At 32.0% G+C, this 21424-nt stretch overlaps 1 protein-coding gene and 2 long non-coding RNA genes across 3 annotated transcripts in view; 2 read left to right on the top strand and 1 right to left on the bottom strand.

Moving 5' to 3' along the window:
• Positions 1-2095: 2095 nt before the first annotated feature.
• LOC103568160 (neuroligin-4, Y-linked) overlaps positions 2096-21424 on the top strand; it is a 114256-nt gene continuing 94927 nt past the window's right edge. Inside the window, exon 1 of the mRNA XM_014440885.2 lies at positions 2096-2706. Coding sequence (XP_014296371.1) covers positions 2310-2706 — 397 coding nt within the window. The 5' untranslated portion in view covers positions 2096-2309. The remainder of the gene's footprint in view (positions 2707-21424) is intronic.
• Positions 3903-4409, bottom strand: LOC128667632 (uncharacterized). The gene is made up of 2 exons (XR_008403576.1): positions 4306-4409; positions 3903-4107 (listed from the first exon to the last, which is right to left on the bottom strand). It is a non-coding gene; the product is annotated as an uncharacterized LOC128667632 (long non-coding RNA).
• On the top strand, positions 4663-5195 carry LOC103568159 (uncharacterized). Its single transcript, XR_548851.1, has 2 exons — positions 4663-4727; positions 4848-5195. It is a non-coding gene; the product is annotated as an uncharacterized LOC103568159 (long non-coding RNA).

Here is a 21424-nt window from a genome sequence, read left to right on the forward strand (position 1 = left end):
TTAAACCCATTAATTTGTTCTTTTTTTTTTATGTGTGGAATTGAATAATAAAAAGTTTATGGGAAAATAAAATTTAATTTGCTGTCGGTTACAATTACAGACGACTTGCAAACATCAGCGATTAAGTGGGCGGACTATTCTGGTTACTACTTGACCGCATTGAGTAGTGTGATAAATGTGCGGGGAAACGTCAACACTAAAATACAGAAGTCTATTAACAATTCTTGACATTCGTTCGAGTAAGAAAATTTATTTTTTTTTTTTTTTTAGTAAATTGAAAGCTAGATTTATTTTATTTTATTTTTTTCATCCATTATTATTTTAAACTATTTTTAAAATTTTTTTTATCGTTGACCCGCTCGAGCACATTTCCGAGTAGAGAATATTTCCAGTACGTGCCTAACGCGAATTTAACGAAGCAAATTTTAAACATTTTTTTTACTTTTATTAATTTTATTGTTATACACTTTTGTACTTTTTTTAATTCCGGTGTTTTTCGCTCAATGAACTTACAATTAAATTTAAATTAAGCAATAACTCGAACTGAGTAATGGATTATTAGTGAAGTGAGTGACAGTTACAACTGGGTGTCAAGTTATAATTTCGATTGATAGATAAACCGAAAGTTTGACAATCAAATTATTAAGACTCTATTTAGTGTCAACTTTACTGGGTGTCTTTAAATTACGGGATTATCATAAACTTCGAGTGTATTATTATTAAAGCTGTGACAATGAGCGAGAGAAAGGGAGTCGATAAGAGCGAGAGAGTGTGATATAGACAGAGTAACTTCGATTACTGTCAACAGCAGACAAAACTAGAGGCCAGCAAAGATGAAGAGCTCGTGCAAACAGCAAAGGGGAGGGTTTATTAAAGCATTTATTCGTGAGCATATCTACTACCTCGTTTATCGTCACATCAAGAATACCAACACCAACATCAACATCAACACCAGTCAGCCTAATAACGTCCCCATGTAAAAGACCCTGGTCTCTTTAGACGATAAGGATTTCCCTGAGAAGGGCAGCAGAAAAAAATCAGCGGGGCTACTCGTATATATTTGAGTTGTTTTTGGGATGAGCGGACTAGAGGTGAAATGAAGATATCACGAGCTAGGCGGATAAAGAGTTTAAAGTCGGAGCTAGGATGATGACGGTTTTATAAACTAGGTGTAATAAGTACGTAGAAAATATTGATCTCGGTGCCTTGGGAGATGGGAGATACATAAAGTCGAGGCTTAAGTTACGAAAGGACGAGGGCATAAAAAATAGTGATGAAGAAAAATGGCAACAAGAGATGAGAAAGATGTTAAAGAAGCAATCAAACCTCCACCAGATTGCTATTCAATTAATAAATTTTTACGGACAGGAAACACGCGAGGTTCAATTTATCGGTGAATTTTTAGCTCGAGAATGTCCGGAAATGAGATATGTGGAAAAAATAAACTGACAGGTATTTTGATAAAATGTAGCTTGCAAAGGAAAGAAAAAATAAACGTGATTATAGAAGGAAAATAAAGTTATTGGATTTAATCGGCTTAGCTTGAGGATCAAAATTTATCGATCAGAAACAATAATAATAAGAATAAAAGTCTATTGTAGGCAGATGAAATTCACTTTACAGTTGAATTTAAATGAGTTGAATGTCTTAAAAGAATTAGCATTAAAACCAGGAAGGTGGAAACTTTAGGAAACTGATTCAGTAGCCGAGTATTTTGTGGTATCGTAAAGGTAATCAGTGTCGAAGGGGTGAGTACGGGCTGACAAGAGGAAACGGCTTTTCTCAGTAACCCAGACACTCCTGAATGCTGCTGATGCTCGTCAGACTGATGCTTCTAAAGGGAACAAGTGGGTGGTGAGAAGGTACCGGGCACACCGAGTACTCGGTCCTGGTTACCGGTAGTACGGCCTAACCAAAGTTCGGCTATTTGCCTTTCAAAACGCTGACTTGATAATGGCCCGTGCGCGCTAACTTTCAGCCACAATCTGCTGGCATATCTCGTCGTGAGAAACTCCAGAGCCCTGGAGCAGCCTCCACCCCAGCAGACTTTCGACGAGATCCCTCTGTCTACAGAATCTCATTTGCGTTGGTGGCTGTACTTGCTGCTAGATTAACAAATAAAAAAGATAAATTCGTGTAATTAGCTGAATTTTTTTAGCCGCGGGATTCAATTGGATTGCAGTGATTAATTGGATTAAGTATTGTTGTTGTTGTTATTATTGATAACGATGATGATGATGATGATGTTAAGGTTGACAGCAGTTAAAGTGTGCTGATAATTAATGTGAATTTAAAACAAATAAGTAAAAATGATGTTCACGTGGGTGTTAGTGGCCGTGCTGGCTTTGCAGCCAATTATAATAATAGAAGCCGCGCTTAATTCGCGAGTGGTTAGAACTAAATACGGTGAAATATCTGGTGTGATTGTAACTCTTGAGCGTAATCTCGAGGGCGTGGAGGTATTCCGCGGCGTACCGTACGCCTCGCCACCGGTCGGCTCGCTGAGATTTATGCCACCAGTCAATGGGGCGCTGTGGCAAGGTGTTAAAGTAGCCGATAAGTTTAGTCCAGTGTGTCCTCAGAAACTGCCGAATCTAACAAATGAGATGCCGAGAGGTAGAGTCGAGTACCTTAAGAGATTACTACCCTACTTGCGTAATCAGAGTGAGGATTGTCTGTATCTCAACATCTACGCGCCTGTTCAAGGTATGCATTCTCTCTACTAGACTAGACTAGTGGGTACTTGTGTCGAGGGTTTTACCACAGTTGCACACTCACATTTACACTAGTAATACCCTACTACACATTCAGACAGAACACAATAATCGACGTAGATATAGATGTAGATGTAGAAAGTTTAATTTCACTTGAAGCTGATTGCGAAAGAATGAAATTTCGTAATGTTACGAGATTAAATTTTTAAGGATTATAATTTACTTGATTATAAATCTGAAAGGCTCGCTTTGAGCCGGCTATCCGTCTTAAAATCTTTCACTGCTTGGCGATGCTTTTAAGTATTAAAATATAAAAAAATAAAACTGGGGAATAAGTGCAAAGAGAAAAAATGAAAGAGATAAAGTACGGCGAGGCGCAAAGAACAGAAACTCGGAGAAATCTGCCAACGGCAATAGTAAAAGAGTCTGCTGAGAAACGTTTAGCATCCATCGATCGTTATCACGGAAACCAGGCCCCGTGTGGTCTTGGTACAGGGAGCAGGTTTTCATTGGCGAACTTATCGTTAGTCCAAATCGCCAACTCCGACTCGACATTTACCAAAAAAATTTACTTGCTTTTATTTCCTCTTATTCTTATTCGTATTCGCATTCTCCTTCTTATTCTTATTCTTATTCTTATTTTCCGATTTCCTTAAATTTTTTTATTTTTCAGCCACTTTTTACCCATCTCCATTCACTCGCGCCTTTCCCCGCGTATACTCACTGGTCGACGTACCATTTCAATATAATAACTCAACGAGGTCATTGTTAGCTCGCGTAGCAAACAAAGAATCCATGAAAACGGCCATTAATTTACCGATTTGAATAGGAAGTGTTATTTTATAGCCGAGCGTTTGTTCCGATAAATCGTGTCGCACATTTTGCACCCCTGAAATATACTATATATCTATATATATATATATATATATATATATATATATATATATATATATATATATATATGAGTGCTATATATACATTAGGTTGTGTGCACAGCATCGACCTCCGACTGCGTCGCATCCACGTGCAATGGATTCCCTCAGAGTAAAAGCAATGAGAAACTCACCGGGATATTTCACGCCAAATTTCTTTCTCTCGTAATATAAATTTGTTACTTTATAATTTAAATTGGAAATACCATTTTTAATGTCAGTTTAAAACGAAAAGTGTAAACAACAGCTTAAAAACTCCTTTTTTTAAAAATTTATTTTGCAGCGAATTGAAAAATTACAATAATTGAATTTTCTCAAATATTCAAAATTATTTTCAGTTGATAAATTGAATTATAATCGATACAATTAAAAAGTTTTGTTACCAAAACATACGCTGACGGTAATTCAATAAATAGGAAAAAAAAAAAATATTTTACACTGGCGCGATTTCGGGCTGTTTCCTGTGGACAAATTAAATTAGTTATTGATCAATCCACTGTGGAATATTGGCGATACACGCAGATGATATATCACCGAAAACCAGTTAAAACAATAAATAAATGAAAAAAGTTAAATAATAATAATAGTAATAATAATAATAAAAAAAAAAAATAATCCCAGAAGACTTAAACCGTAACGAAAAATAATTTCATCCTCACAAGTTTGATGTGCGTTATTAAATTTCGTAACTATTTTCTTTTGTTTCACGCCTTCACTTTTTTTACTTCACGCGATAAAGAAAACTCTGTTATCTGGTCTAGAGTTTTCCCGAGCACCAAACAAACTGTATAATTTTTTCAAACATTGTTTCAAACAAGTAAAGGCTGATGTGATTGCGTGTACTTTTAAGTGATTTTATGAGTCACGAGGAATATAAATATATATATAAATGTATGTTATATGGAAATTTACAGTGCGATAATTTTTGATAACAGAGAACACTAAATAATTTTATTAGGCGCACATAAAAGAGATTCTTCATTGGCCACAATGGAATGTTACCAGTAAATTCGAGTTGGCATGAAAACAAGTGCCTGCAGTGTTGTGTTGCTTCATATATTTTTCTATCTCTCGTTTTTAGGTAAAATGGAATTTTCACGAGACATTATAAAGTAGTTTAACACATCAATATATATATATATATATATATATATATATATATATATATACTCTTTTATATTTTTATTCGTTATTTTTACAGAAGGGCTGGAAAAAATGAGAAACCCCGAAAATGTTTGTGAAAAAAAGGTTCCGTAACAAATTACCCGATGACAAAATAACCGGACATAATAACTGAAATAAATATAGCCGATACAAAAAATTTTGATAACTTCAAAATGGAGTTCATTTAATCATTTTTATTGATATCAAATTCTTAAGAGACATTTACTTCTATTTTTCCGGTTATTTTTTTTACGCAATTTGAGGTTTTCGAGATTGATAGGGTAAGAGTACTAGTACCCAATTTCAAACCTGTAGCCAGCCAGACAGCCACTTTATGTTAAATTATTTATATGAATAAAAATTCAGCTCTGTTGGAGTTTTTTTTATTTGATTACTATTTTTATCCCTAATTTGACCCGACTAATATCTATATGTATGTTAAAGTATATGACCGGCAAATTTTATTTGAAATCATATTTCTTTCATAAATTTATAGATAAATCACAATAATTTTCTAAAAACACAAAAAAAAATTCCTAATTCTTAGAAATATCTGATTCTGTCCAAAAATTAAATAACAATTCAAAATTTGAATTTTTATTTTAAATCTCAGTTAAAAATAAAATAATTACAGTACTCAGTACTAACGAAGTGTATTCTTTCCTTTGTGTTCCCATTTTACTCAGCCCTATTCTGCCTCTCTCGATCTTTCCGTAACATATATACGTAAAATTCTATTATATACCCGACTAGTTTGAGTTTGAGGTTAAAGAAAGTGTAGGTAGTAACACAATACACGTGGTCGGTCTTACGGCCCGCAGAGCACAAGAGTTAATTATTAAATTTAATTAAAGTACCATCGTCCTTTACGCAAGTCATGCCTTGGTGCTGAGAAAGTGCTAGTGGTACTTACTATCGTATGATTGTATGAGACACTGAACGAGGTATCGTATACCCTGGGCTCTGAATGTTCTTTACCAAGTATCATATATATCGTCGACAATTTGCTTTAGTATTATACTAAAGATCAGTTATGAGGATCATAAGGGTACAATTATCATCATATTGGTTAACCGACCTATTATCTTTACTCATATATACGTATATATATTATTTTGAAATTTACTTTGTGCTTCATCACAAAGCTTGTTCAGGTCTATTTAATTATAGTGTCGCACAAAGTACAATAACTATCATTATAATTTTTACTTATATTTTTTTTTGCCTTATCTATATTTATGTCAACCATAAATCAAATTATTAAATTCTCGTTATAACTTTTAAGTTGAAAAAGCTTTTAAACTATAAGGAAATATACTTTTGATTTATTATGCTTATAATTTTTTTTCTTTATTAATTATTTTAATTGTAGTTAAAAAAAAATAGTTCGTACTCACTAATATCAGTTTTAAAACTTGATAGTAAATTGAATAAAAAGTTATAACAAACTTTTTATTAATATATCGTCTATAAAACTTATGAGAAATAATTGATAATAAATCCTTGGATTTTTGTTTAAAAGAAAATTATTTAAATAAAAAAAAAAAAACAATGAAAATTTAATTTCTTCCCGTACGGAAAAATAAATATGTGACATATATGGATCAATGCACTGGCTATATAGCACATATATATTATTTATATATTTATTTGTGCGGGTTGGGTTCATCAATATTGATTTTGAGTTTTATTACACAGAAAATATTAATTATCAATAAATCGAACAATCATAAATTTAAAAAAAAATAACAAACAAGAAAGTTTTACATGACTGCATTATTCATATGAATTAGGCGTCTTTTTTTTGCCAATGACTTCGGTATAATGAAAGCTTATGTTTTTCCCCTTACATAGCTCATTTGTTAGATAATCCGATAATCGGTGATGCAAAAAAAAAAATATAGAATAAAAAAATTGGTTGGATAAAGATTGATCCCATCTAATTTCAAGAGCTGTACAAAAACCAGGTTCGATCTCTCAATGTCTTGTTCTTTGTCCTCAACAAGAAAAACGAGTATGCTTGAGGGTTCCCTTTCGGCCTTGTCAATTCTACTACTCGAACTAAACAACTTTCCCTTCTTCCTCTTTCGCCCTCTCAGTATCCATATATTTGTAAGTGCGGTTCCTTCAACTAACTTTTTCAAACCCTTCCCCATATTCCAACTCCTTTTTCCCTCCTTCCCTACCGCTCTCCCATTCTCTCTCTTTTTTTCTCTGGATGTCGATCAGTACAGCCTCGAATCGAAAACACACGAGCCAAAGCTAAAGCACCGGACATGACTTTTCAATTTAACGAAAAGCCAAAGACCGCTCGGAGACGCGGGAAGAGAAAGACATAATAAAGTAGAAGAGAGCGATACTCCTGCAGTGGATACCGAGTTTTCTTCCGAAGAAAAAAGTACTCGTACTGCCGCAAAAGGAACTACACAACTCGCATTCTGCGTAAATATATTTGAATACATCCATTTAACTTTTTTATTCATCACAAAACAATGGATAAAAGAACTTTTTATTTAAAAGTAAATTTTTTTTTTTTTTTTTTTTTTTTACAAATTTAACCAGACTATTTTTGTTCTCTAGTCACTTTATCTTCTTTACCGCAACTCGTCTATCTCTCGTTCGTTTACTATTGCGCTATTGGTTAACTGGAGATGTAGAGAATTGAGTAAAACGTATTAGTAGAGGGTAGAATGGGTATCAGTTGTGGCGCAACAGACATCACCAAGAGTAAGAAAAATAGTCTTTCTGCATATATTGGAGAATTGTATACATCTGTGAGTATACTAGAGTAGACATTGAGTAATTTTGTAGTCGTTGAGTGGTTGACGAATGCCTTGTTATAGCTATCTTGTCAAGATCCCGAAATACAAAAAAGAGAAAAAGACGATAGGAAAAATTTGAATAATATTTTTTACGAGAGAATCGGGAATGCTGGTGGAAATTTATTGTTAGAGTTATAAAAAAGTAATGAAAATTAAAATTATAGTGATAGCGAGGGTAGGATACAAATACGGTGAATACAAATAGCCTGAGGGAGATATTTCATCCCTTTAGGTCATGGCTTGTTCGACCGTGCATGCGGGAATCTAACGGGTCGGTTACCGGGCATTCAGAGAAACCGGTTAAATGAGACGCGAAAACGATTTACACCATGTGCAAATCGCGGACGTAATTAAAATGCCTCATTCTGGGGGTTACGTATAGAGTACGCTCATTATTACGCGATGAGCCGCGTCTGCCAAATCCACCTCCACTATCAGCCTCCCCTGTCTCTTCTCTTTTTTTCCGACTCTACTCTACTCTTTATCTCTCTATATAATGCCATATACTTTTAATCTCTTTATACCTTTCATTCATTTACAAAAATTTTTTTGTTTTACACATCACTAATTCATAATATAATCTTTTTAGTCGTTTTATTTTTTAATACCTGCTCACTGGAATTATTTTTTTAATTAATTATAATTGTCAATTTTAATTTAACTAATTTTGTGCTTTCAGTTATAAAACCTTTGAAATTTGAATTATATTATTTAATTGCAATTATTGAAGTTACTGTTTGATATGCTTTAATTACTCATTTATGACAATTGAAATTTTATTTTTTTTTTAAATTTGTATTTTAATTGACAGTTATCAGTATTATGAATTATCAATTAGTTAAAGAACTTGTTAACTATTTAAAAATATTATTCTAGTAATTTAACGGTCAGTTCAAATTTTATACGACAAAAAAATTTTATTTACTGTAATTTATTAATTCAATTTATGCGGAGTGAATCCCGAGTGGATGATTTTTTATTCATTTAAATCCCTCGGAGTTAATTTTACTCCGAAGGGGAGGTTTGGAAAATATTAATTTTTGAAAAAATTACTAATACATAGTGAGCTTAGGTCTCTGATATTTTGACATTTATATTGAGTACGGAAATAATTATGAGCTCCCTGTCCATATATTCGCGCGAAATGATTTTTAAAAATTATAACCAGCTGATAATAAAACTTTAACAAATATAATTACACTGAGTCACAAACTTTCATATGACTTACATCAACCAAACCACGAGATAACATTTCATATTGTACCGAAATATAAAATTTTCCCATAAAAACTATGTCACTATAGCTATTCAATAATTTGATATTTTCACTATGCATAATATATATGAAATTATAATTACGTGAGTTACTAAAACATTTTATAAATTAAAAACATAATATTATAAGTTTAATTATTAATATCTCAATGACTTATTCATTTAAATAATTATGTTTATAATTAACAGCTGTTTCTATTAAGTATAAATTTATTTAAGTGTTGAAACTCCGGACCGGAGTGAATGCGAATTTAAATAAAATCCGCGTCGCTCCGAAGTCACTCCCAGAAAAAAAATTCCTATCCACTCCTTATGCGGAGTGATTTTTTTTTAAAACTCCGAAACTCTGAGTGACGGAGTGAATTCGGATTGAAATAAAATCCACATTCACTCCCGATTTTTCATAGTATAATCCCAAATTACTTGAGCATCATTTAAAGAGCGACAATTAAAATCTTGAGGTATAACAAATTGCATTTTCATTATCAGATCAATTAATAAATAAGCTAAAAAATAAATAGTAAAAAAAATATCAGTCTTTTGCTCTAGTCTTAAAATAAATGAAATTAAATTTTTAATGAGTTTGGTAGTTTAAGAGTTAAGTCGCTTTGATTCTTATTATTGTAAGAAGAAAATAAAAAAAAAGGTTATATAGATGTTAGCATTATAAGACTGAACGAAAGTCTTGCTTTTATCCGACAAATCCTTTCATCCAATTCCATAGTAGTATAGTGGTACGATAAAACGTTCATACGGATATAGGTTTTCCCAGGATTAGGGCTTTTATTTTCTTATGAGAGGCTGGCAATAGCTTCCCACCTCGTCGTTAGCACTACTATAACCGGCCATTCTCTTTCCGCCTAAACCATTCCTTAGAAAACTACCTCCTATACATCGTATTTTCAAATTTTTCTTTGACACCTACAACACGAAGAAAAAAAAAACATAATAAATAATCAGAAAAAAAAATATACGGGCAATTTTGTTCACTCTTACAATGTAATTTGCCAGGTCGACTTTTTTGTCATCAATTTCACCGTCCCTTCAGATTGTTTTTCATTAAATTCTATAGCGAACTTCTAAAACAAAAATAATAAAAAACTAAAAGATAACAAAAAAAAAAAAAAAAAAGAAAAAAATTGTGCACGTTAATGAAACGTCATTTACAGAAGTTTTTGTGATGGAAAAAAAATATTCACTGGAAAAGTAAAAGAGACTGGTGATGATAAGTTTATTTTTAAAACTGATTATAACCTTCTAAACAACTTTTATTCTCAATGTAATTAACGAACTTTTTTAAAATATATAAAACAAAGTTATTAATAATTTTTTATAAAAAAAAAAAAAAAAGTTTATTTATTCAAAAAAAATGTCGTAAAGTGTCAGATAACACTCTAGTAACCCATTGACTCATTAAAAGGGCATTAAAATTTTCTATCTATTTGGCATAAACTCAAATTTCATACCCACCATAAAAAATAAAAAAAAATTCTTAAATATTTTTCAAAAGCTGCTGAAAATTTTTATTTCTTGACTTCTGACTGCTAGATATGTTTTTTTTTTTTGGCATCAAAATGTTTCCGATAAAGTTTAATTTTTGAAACGCTGTGTTAACACGGAAAGAAAATTCTACCAAAATTTACGATGTTAACATCGTCATCGTGGACTAGACTTTCGTTGGCGTCAATTTTTAAATGTCTTATTTCAAAATTTACTATAGTCTTTGTTAAAATTACGATGTAGCTTATATTCTTTACTATTTAACATCGTAATTTTAACAAAGATTATAGTAAATTTTGAAATAAGACATTTAAAATTGACGCCATCGAAAGTCTAGTCCACGGCTACGATGTTCACTTCGCAAATGTTACTGGAATTTTCTTCCCGTGTATAATTACGCAAGTCTTATTTACGTTTTCATACGTCGACTACGTCTAAAATACATTTTTACAGCTATTTACGTCTTGAAAGGTTGAATTAACGTTTTCAACATCTAGTACGATCGATCTACGATTTAAATTTCGACTCGGGTGTCGGGTAATTCAAATTATCTCGAATTTTTGAAAAATTTCACAATAATCGATTGAATATTTTAAAAAACAGTCGACTTCCACATAATGAAAAATGAAAAGTGATCTAATGTGTTCAAATTTGGACAGACTAATAGACGAATCATAAAATATCTATCGTATAAATCAATACGTCTAAAATTTGACATTAAAAAGTCAATAAAACTGACAAATGTATTCAGAGATCTTAAAATACTGACTGTGATATTGGTAAAAATAGTTTATACCTTTTCGTTTTAACATCGTATATTTTTTGACTGTTTTTAATCCTGCATAAAAAGTATCGGTAAAATGGAATGAGCGATTGAAGACATTTTAGTTAGCGTTCTTGTGCAGAACAGGGACATTGATCCGCAATAGGTCTCTATTGTGGATTAACGGCATCACTGATTCACCGATCTGACAGATGCTTTCCCCCTTTCCCTCCTTGTTGCTTACACTACACCTCTAGTTTGCCATACGACGTTTATACGAGCCCTCACCCAGACCCGAGATATGCAAATCTCTTTAAGCTTAATAACTCAATTCAAATCACGAATCAACATATGCTACTACCTTAGTTACACAGTATTAATTTTAAAATTCATGATCATGACATTTAAAAGACGACATAAAATGCTTAGACACAATTTCCCAGCAAGTCAGTAAACTTACCCATCGACCTTTGAATACTTTATCGGCGATCAAATTTAACTTAACACTGACAATGCTAAATCTTAAGCTTTTGTCAAAAGTTTCACCAGAGTTCAATAGGGAAGAGTGAACTTTTATATATACATATATTTATCCATTAACAGCAAGTGCGACAGTATGGCTTGGTAAATTTACTTGAACTTAAATTGTGAATTCAGGGAATTAAATTAAATGCCTAAGGGTCTAACTTTAATGTCCCTTGGTAAAAGAATTCGGGGTAAAGGCTTTTGACTCTTTCAAAAATACTCAAACTACAGAAGGTAAATTTAACTGCTTCAATGACTGTAATATCAATGTATCACTAAATTCTCAAGGGAGTCTGATATCAAGCTGCAAAGCTACCATCAAACGCAAACCTACTGGTAACACTATTAGTATTAGAATTAGAATTAGTATTAGTATTAGTATTAGTATTAGTATACATCAAATAATGTTTGCTATTTTGTGTCATCAGTACGTAGCACTAACCGATAATTAAGCTATGTCTATTATCGGATGACTATCACGTGGTATTTAGTCACGCCCGCTTTAGTACACTCTGACAACAACCAATCAAAGCTTTCTGCTGTCTCATTCAGACAATAATATTAATATAACAAGGATAATGTGAATTGTCAGTAAAGGGGTCATTTGATTGGGAGTGCAATTATTTTCTAGACAGACATCAAAGACTAACGTTTTATCAATCCCACTAATTCCTTTATAATTTCCTCTGGGTGTTCTTGTTCTTTGTCTATGTCTATGTCTCTTGTGCATGTACATGTCCATGTCCATGCCCCTTGTCCTTGTTCCTGTCCCTTGTCTTGTTAATTGAACGCAACGAAGCGAAAGCACTCGTACTTAGCTCGGTTTTACCCGCGTCACCGGGAACTTGATCTCAGATTACCAGACGGCCACCGAGAGCAACAAAGAAGCTGGATTACTTTAGTAAAAAACCCGTGGGCTGCAATGGAGACTCGAATCAGCTACAAGACAAGAGTTTAATACCACTTGCGTTTTAAGATCCTATTCTTTGCATTTTAAATTCTTCATTTTCTTTATACCATCGTCGTCGTCTTTACTATTTTTTTCGACTATCGCAGCATCATATCGATAGAGCTTTTGTGCATCATAACCAATTAATCGAACAATAGGCCATTAAAAAAGCTGCAGCCTGTCCCAGTATTTTAAAATTAACCTGCATTAAAAAGTAAAGCAATAAATTTAAAAGGAAATCACTGTGAAATGTCCGTTCGGATAATTAGTATCTACGGGCAATTTTGTACAGATGCACGCAGTTAGTGGATACGATGCTACTGATAGTGGTTCTGGGGTGGGCTGATGATAGTACGTGGATCATGTTATGAACGCTTTTCCTACCCCGAGACATTACATGAACGATGTCGTAAAGGTCTCTATGGCTTTGAATATGTTTTTGAAATTTCCTATCTACCTATCCAGGCATCTAGCCATCTAACCATCTAGCTACCTATTTAACCATTACCTTAGCTTTTACTGCAGCATATGCTCCGCATAAGAGGACGCTGTGGACTATAAAGTTGGAAGCAACCACATTACCACCATCATTACCACCCCCAAGTGTCTTTCATTTTCATTGATGGCTATTAGACAAATTGTCTTTACTTTTGACCGAAAACTAACCGCAGTAAGTGAAGGGTTGGAGCGTAAGCTTTGATGAAATTAACTCTCTAGACAGCTCTTTGACTATTACTCGCTCTTTGACTCATTTTATATAATGACTTTTGTATTTGTTACACCCAATGTTTTGTTAAGCTCGTATATATCAAATAGAATTTTATTTATTCAATTTGTAAAATATAAACAGAAACGCAGACACACACACATATGCCCTGTTTTAATTTATTTTATTTAGTTTTTAGATATTTATTTTTCATTTATTTGCCAACCACATTTTCCCGGGAGACGTGGATTCAGATATCACGTTTTTATTATTTTTATTTGGTTATATATATTTTTTATTTTTGTTTATTTTTAATTCACTTTTTCTCTATATTTCTTTTTACCTTTCACATGAGAGCTCATCGAGTGCGATCCAACCAAGACCACAAAAACTCGGGATGAAAGTACTCTCGGGTCATTTGAGGGCGCTTGCAACCGAACCTAGATGTATGAATGTATGTTTGTCCTATGTAGTACAGAGTATAGAGGATAGAGTATTATATATTATAGTGGGCAGCGATAAAAGGAGAGAGCAAAGAGAGAGAGAGAGAGAGAGAGAGAGAGAGAGAAAATGTAGAAATGAAAACGGATATAATAAAGGGAGACGCAAGGGGGTGACAAAAGAGTCCTCACTGGGCAGACACCTCTAAACTGTCTGCTTCTCTCGAGTACTGAGTCATATTTTTAATCTCGCAAACTTTTTGAATTACGGTTTTATTGCATCGCACCGCGGCGACGATATAAAATTTTTTTAATTTTTAATTCTTGTTCTAAAAATATAAACTGAAAAATATACAATTAATATTGTAGATTTTATTTTCTTTGTGTCACGTTAATTGCCAACGTTTTTTTTATTCATATCAAGTTGCCTGGAAAATGACTGCAATTATAAAAAAAATATTAAAATATTGAACTCATTTTTTCGTATGGAAATTTTCGCAACGACTTTTTCTCCACTCCATTCATGTATTTAAATAAAATAAAAAATACGTCTGTTATGCTAAAATTATGAATAACAAGTAGAGGAAAAAAAAATATTTTTTTTTTTTCTAAAGTTTCCCTTGTTACCAGAACAATTTAAATTTTAATAGCATTCTTACATAAAAATTTTTTTTTTATTTTTTAAGTGATAAACCAATTACAATAATAATTATGATTATCATTATAATTATATGAAAAAGAGGAGAAGGTAAAACATGTGCTTTAACATTCGTTATAAATTCAAATTACCAGGGAGAAAATAAATTCCCAGGAATTTTTTTAAATTTTTAAATAAGCCCGTTTTTCCCCACATTTTAAGAGAGCCCATGTTGCCTTTTATTTTTGTCATTTGAGATAAAAAAACTAAAGCAAGTAAAAATCCATATTTTTCAATATCAAGCACCAAGCCTGTACTGAGTCTGTATTTTCTATGGAAGCTTTAGAAAAGGATTCTAAAATAACGCTAGCACATAAAAATTCAAGAAAATGATTATTTTTTCCAATATCGGCCTCGAGTCTGTATTGAGTCTGTACTGAGTCTGTATTTTCTATGGAAGCTTTAGGAAAGGATTCTAAAATAACGCTAGCACATAAAAATTCAAGAAAATGATTATTTTTTCCAATATCGAGCCTCGAGTCTGTCGATATTTTTTTTGGAGCTTGTTTTTGTCCCAACCCCTCCCTTAATTATTAATATGAATAATTAAAAATTTTACATATATTAATGGGTTATTTTTGTGGATGTGATAAATATATAATTAATTTGACATGATTAATAGGAAATAAGATGAATTAAAATATATTCTGCGTAATTTGCAAGTTGGTAGGAGCATATCCGCAAATTTGCGACGTCGACAGCCCTAAATCCGGCTTTGCGGGAACGTGACGAATCGCTGGTATCGCGAGACAAAGCTTCGATACCCAATCTGTGAGATTAATGATGTTCGAGTTTAGTGCCAAGACAAGAGATACTGAAGATGTCGATTTTATATATTTTTTATTCTCCACTAAAAGTGAAAATTCAAATTCGACTTTGATTTACGTTTAGACTAGTTTTCAATGCAAATTTTATTTAGTCTTATAACCGAATGATTGATTTAAAATAATAATGGCAGAAGTAATTTTTCCAAAAAGGCTGTCAATAAAGTTTAACGATACAATTTCCAAGAGATTATCAAGATTTGAAGCTGTAAGAAGCGGAAATGCCACGGCAACCGCTTACTGAAAGCGGACTCAGCGTTGACTGGCATTTTATTTCCTGAGCGATATTTCATATAAGAAAGCGATTTAAATGGAAACACTTGTGCAATACTAAATTGCGTTTTATCCATCTTCAAAAATATTATTTATTATCATAAAAGCGACATCAACTATTTGGATATTATTTCTTATTCTCTTCCAACAAAATTCTTTTTAAACTATTAATCTTCGCTTTGAATTCAAAGTATTATATAAAACATCAAGAGCAATATATTTCTATTTAAATGAGAATTTAAAACTGTATTCATAAATTGCTATGTAGAATTTACCTTTCAATGAAATTTTTCCTATGGAGATTATTATTTTAATATTAATATTGCGTAGCAAATAACTTTTTCCAACTTTAAATCGTAATTTCTCGGAATTTTTACATTTTTCCAGAAACAGAACTAAATTTTTCATCAAATGAACGTTCAATTCATTTAATTTATAAATTTTTGCAAAATTCTGCTTTCAAAACTTCACAAAAAATTCCGTATTTCGAAAATTTAATATGGCCGACATACATCATAAATTAGACATGTATTGTATTATATGTTCGTAGGGCAAAAAAATTGACCTCTGGTAATAAAAAAGCATGAGATGTTGCTATAAATATTTATCAGAACATATTTTTTGAATTATTACCTATTTATCTGCAGTATAAAATAAAATCCATGTCTACGGTCATACTGTCATAAAATTCATAAAATTTATATATTTTTATACAAGTGGCGCTATAAAAAAAAAGGTGAAAAAATAAACGGAAAAGTTTTCACTCTCATTCAATTTATCTGCAAAAAAAAACTTCTCTAATTAAATCCAATAAACTTTAATGAAGTGAGAAATTTCGTATTTTCTTTTTACTTGAATTCATCTCATGTCTCGTTTTATCAGGACATTAATAGACTTTCCCACAATTATTGTTATTATTTTTCACATTAAAGAAAAAAAAATGCATTTAGGACAAAAAAAATTTTTTTCAATGCCCTTATTTTTCCTTTTTTTAAAATAATTTCTGCAAAAATGTCACCATACTTCAAAGAGTTAGAGTAACAAAAAAATCCGTGTTAACATTTAAAACACAAATTAGTATTATTTCCAACACAAAGTCGGTTATTAACGAACCCCACAGGATTTTCAAGCCACAAAATCCAAGTGAAAAGCTACTTAGTCCTCAAAAAGTTATAACATCGCTTAGGGTATACCACACACAGAGATTTGACGTGACTATTTTAACAATAATCCCTCCGGAAAAAGAATCCATGTATACCGTAAAGCTTATTCTCCTCCTCCATTGTATTTTGTGTTGACCTTTTTTACTCTTTTCTCACACTTTTCTCAGCTCGACTGTTTTACCCGACCCTCAACTTTCACACTGGTCGTGTTGTACCTCTCTCAAGTATCGCTCAGCACACCGAGTACCCACCGTTTTACGTTATATCTTCTTTCCCCGAAACTTGGGTGAACTTTTCAAACCCACTGTTTACACGTACCACTTTTAGTCGCTCGTTATTCCTTCTAAAGTACTCCACTGAATTTAGATCTCTTTTCTCTTCTCTTCTCCTTCCCCTTCCCCTTCATTCCCTTCAACTCAAATACCTTTTTATCCATAATTTACCTCTAGCTTAATTTTCAATTATAATCATGGTTTGAATTTTCCGACTGACATTCAATCATAAATTTAATGATTTTAGTTTCAATTGATAAATAGTTTTCAAAATTTAAATTAATATCCATATAGTTTTCAAGTTATGTGGTTAATTATAACAAGTCCGGTATTAAGTGAAATGTTTGTTTTGGTTGAAAATTGGAAACATGAATACCGCTACGCTCATACACTAGACTACACAACCCACATCTGCAACCCAACTTCAATTGCAGCGAAACTTGGTAAACATATTTCGGAAAGTCCGTATGATAAATTTATAGCATAATAACATAAACTTTAAATTTCAATCATAAATCACCAATTAAATCAAAATATTTGTCTTAATCATAAATAAGTTAAATGTATAATTTGCAAGAAATCTTGAGCTAATCTAAATCTGATGACAAATACTTTTTAACTATGACTGCACAAAAGAACACATGTGCGATGATTAATGAAAATCTAATTCGTGTTATAATTTCAACGGATTTTACTCTAACAGTAAATTAAGTCAAGTAAATGATGTATGAGAGTTTTAGTCAAGTGTATTACGAATATTCAAACGTAATCCACTCAAGGATTTATCTTAAATCCAGTGTATAGTTTTGCTGAAATGCAATTATCATTTATCATCGTCTAATTTAACTTTATAATTACACACTTTCTTAATTTAATTTCAGCAATAATAACATGTCAAGAGCTAATTTAGTATTATTGAAATTATTGTTGCTTAGTATTTTGTCACACAAAAAGCAAGCCACTTCATTTTCAACGCAGAAATTAGGTTCTATTTAAAAAAATTCAAAATTTTTAAGTGATTTTCCACAGGCTGTCAGAGGAAAATGGTCGTACAGTAAAAAAAAATCAATTGTAGCTCTAAGTGTCTAGTTTTCAGATCCGGTTTTGAAAATTGTTTGTCATTCACAGTTCCGAATTCTTAGAAAACCACTGAAAAAAACTTTTCCCAATTTTTGCTCGCCTGAAAAATGTTTTACGGGCTCCAATAATTTTTTCTTGATGATTTTGACACGAAGCTGGTTTTTCAGTGGTTTTCTAAGGATTGGTCCGATTCATGCATGATGAAAAATTTTCAGAATCAGATCTGAAAACTGGACACTTTAAGCTACCATTTGCTATTTTTTTGCTGTACGACCATTTTTCTCTGGGTTAGTCTGTTGAAAATTACTTGAAGATTTGGAATTTTTCTAATATCTTTTCATTTTTAGTGATTAGCATACTTCAAATTAATTGTTAATTTAAACATTGTCATGTTGTACTTTAATATTTAAATCTTGACTGTTACAATACTTTTTTCAAAAAAAATTAATTACTAATCAAAATTTCAATTCAATTAAATTTTCGAATCTTTTAGAGCAGTAATAGTAAAGTATATATATATATATATATATATATATATATATATATATATATATATATATATTTTAATTAAGTATACTAGTTATTTTATAATTGATCATATTTATTAATAACTTTTTCTCGACAAAAAAAAAAAAAGAAATATTTAAATCGAGAAAATTACTTTTTTTAAAATCATAATCTAGGAATAAAATTTGTAATCCCAGGTGTTTATTTTTAACTGTCACCAAAATAATTAAAACCCTCTGAATAAAAAATGAATCTCAATTATTAACTTCCAAAAAGCTAAAACTAAATAAATTTCAAAAAGCCGTAGGCTTCCGAAAAATTAAGAAAAATTTAAACTCAATTAGTGCAGGGACATTTATTTAAAAACTTTCTGACTACAAAAATTAAAAATCCTCCCTAATTGTTCGCACATTTTTTCTCTGCCACAAAATTAATATAAAAGTATACATTAAAAGAAAGCCGCGTATTTCCATGAATGCGACGACACTTGATCTTAAAAGTTGTTAACGGGTCCCCAGGCTTTACATTCTGCCACTTTAATCCCAGCACTCGATATTCCCTGGAGTATTTGGCCACTTGCCGCTCATAGTTTTCTCTATCGCACGAAAAAAAAAACAAAAAAAAAAAAAAAAAAAAACAGTGAAAATGAAAAAACATGAAAAAAGTAAACTTGCTGAAGACATAAGCACACTCGAGAGCTAAGTCATAAGATTATCATTGCTGGCCTTCGCTCTACTTTATCACCAATAAATTAAACGGCATAAAAAGTTTCTCGACCAATAATGAGATGATAAAAAAACCCATATTTCTAAGATAAATGATTTTTTTATCCATCCCTTATTATTATAATTATTTTTTTTTTTTTTTTCACCAGCTAAATTAATATTTTCTTGATACCGTAATCCATTTTTTATTATTTCTGTACTTTATTTTCTTTTACGATCAGTATTATTATAACTATAAGTATAACTATTATTATTGTTATATTTTTTTCATAATAATATAAAGTAAAATGGAGAGCACGGAAAAAGTTGGTACGTGACTTGCAGCGATAAAGCTTGCACATTTTGCAAGCCTTTCACCCCAGTAGACTTACGCGCGGTTACTCGTTCCAGCCCACAGAGTGTCGTCTTTTTCTCGCTTTTTCATGGTTTTCGCGGTGGCTTAGGTGAAACGAGCCGCATTATCTCGGAAGACAGTAAACGAACAGAGTGCGCCAATGAACAAACTCTAGTGCGCGAGAGAACGACACCCATACACAGACACAAGCCAAAAAAAATAAGAGCATGAGTGTACATGTAGAGTTTAAACTCAAGTGGCAGTAACACAGTGGCTTGAAAGCTGCAAACTGTAACGAATTTTTGCTCACCTCCGTCACTCGAGATGCATTTTTTTATGCTTTATGTTTAGATCCCTCTCCGCCTTGCCCCTGGCCTCCTTCCTGAGTTTTTTTAGCCTTAACGCTTTTGTAATGTGGTCCTAGAGCTTTTTTTTCACTACTCGACAAATTTGACACAAGTGGGATCCGTAGTTTGCATAGAAGATTTAAAGCTTTGCCAAGACTTGCAAGCCGGATTATACTCAGGCCATTATCGTTTCTGAATTCGCGAACAACTAAAGTATTTAAAAAAACGTAAGCTTATGTGTGAATATGTTTGAGCAAATAAATTTATACGAGACTTAAACTAAGAGACGAGCAAACGACACTGAAGAGGATCAACGAATCGCCGAGAGTAACGTTGATTCAATATTGATCGTTAGCTCAAGCCAAATATACTCGAGTTTTCGTTGAGATAACGTTCCGTTTGTTTTACGCCATTTCCAATTATGCTGACAATCTTTTGTTGTTTATTTTTATTTTTACTCAAACTATAAATATTAAATAATAGCAGGAGCTACTCAAACATTCGACAAAAGTGGATGGAAGCTAATTATTCATTGTTCATATGTAAGCACTAAAAAAATTACCTTAATTTGAGGGTAAATATTTATGAATACACGCGGGGTAGAGTTTAAAAATTAAATTTGTTTTAAATTTTGGCGCCATATATCAGCGGGAGCATAAAAAAAAGTGATTCATAATCTAGATATAAATATTAATAAAAATAAAACAAAGAGTGCGATGCATTTGGTTGGGTTTCGAAATAAAAAAAGTATGATATAACGTCAGGATAATAATTGATGAAACAGAGTGCCGCAGATTGCTAATTCGTATTCCACGTCGAGAGCCAGGCAAATTGATGGCACTGAAACCCTAATGACGCCAACGAAACCGCACGGGGCGTCGTGTCACGAGCCTTTAACTGCTTTTAATTGATAAGTCTCGACCCTGCCTCTGGCCCTGTCTTCTCCCTGTTACACTCAACGTCCTGCTAACTTGTATAAAAACTCGCAATTTATCTCGCAGACGCTCCTCAACTTTTCATTACACTGAAATAATAATAAATCAATGACGAGCCAATGTGGAGCTGAAAAATCAAAGTCCCAGATTCGGATCGAAAGTGGAATTAAAAAACTATGTAACGAAAACAATTGTTTCGAAGAGAATATATAAATAATAAAAAAGTCCATGTGTATAGATGTATGTGTTTATTTATGTATTGATGTATATATAATAAAAAAAGCTCTTGTATAAATTTAAATGAAAATAGTAAACACATTGAAGCTTTTGCTTTCGACGTCATCGATCTGTTGACACTGCAGTGCTGCTATTATTCTCGTTATATTTTTATTTTCTTCTATTTTTTCTCTCTTCTTTTATTACTCGGAGCTCTTTCTCATTCGCATTCTCACTCCCACTTGGATATACTTCCTCGCG

This window comes from Microplitis demolitor, chromosome 4 (assembly GCF_026212275.2).
Source record: "Microplitis demolitor isolate Queensland-Clemson2020A chromosome 4, iyMicDemo2.1a, whole genome shotgun sequence".
In the NCBI taxonomy this organism is placed as follows: Eukaryota; Metazoa; Arthropoda; class Insecta; order Hymenoptera; family Braconidae; genus Microplitis; species Microplitis demolitor.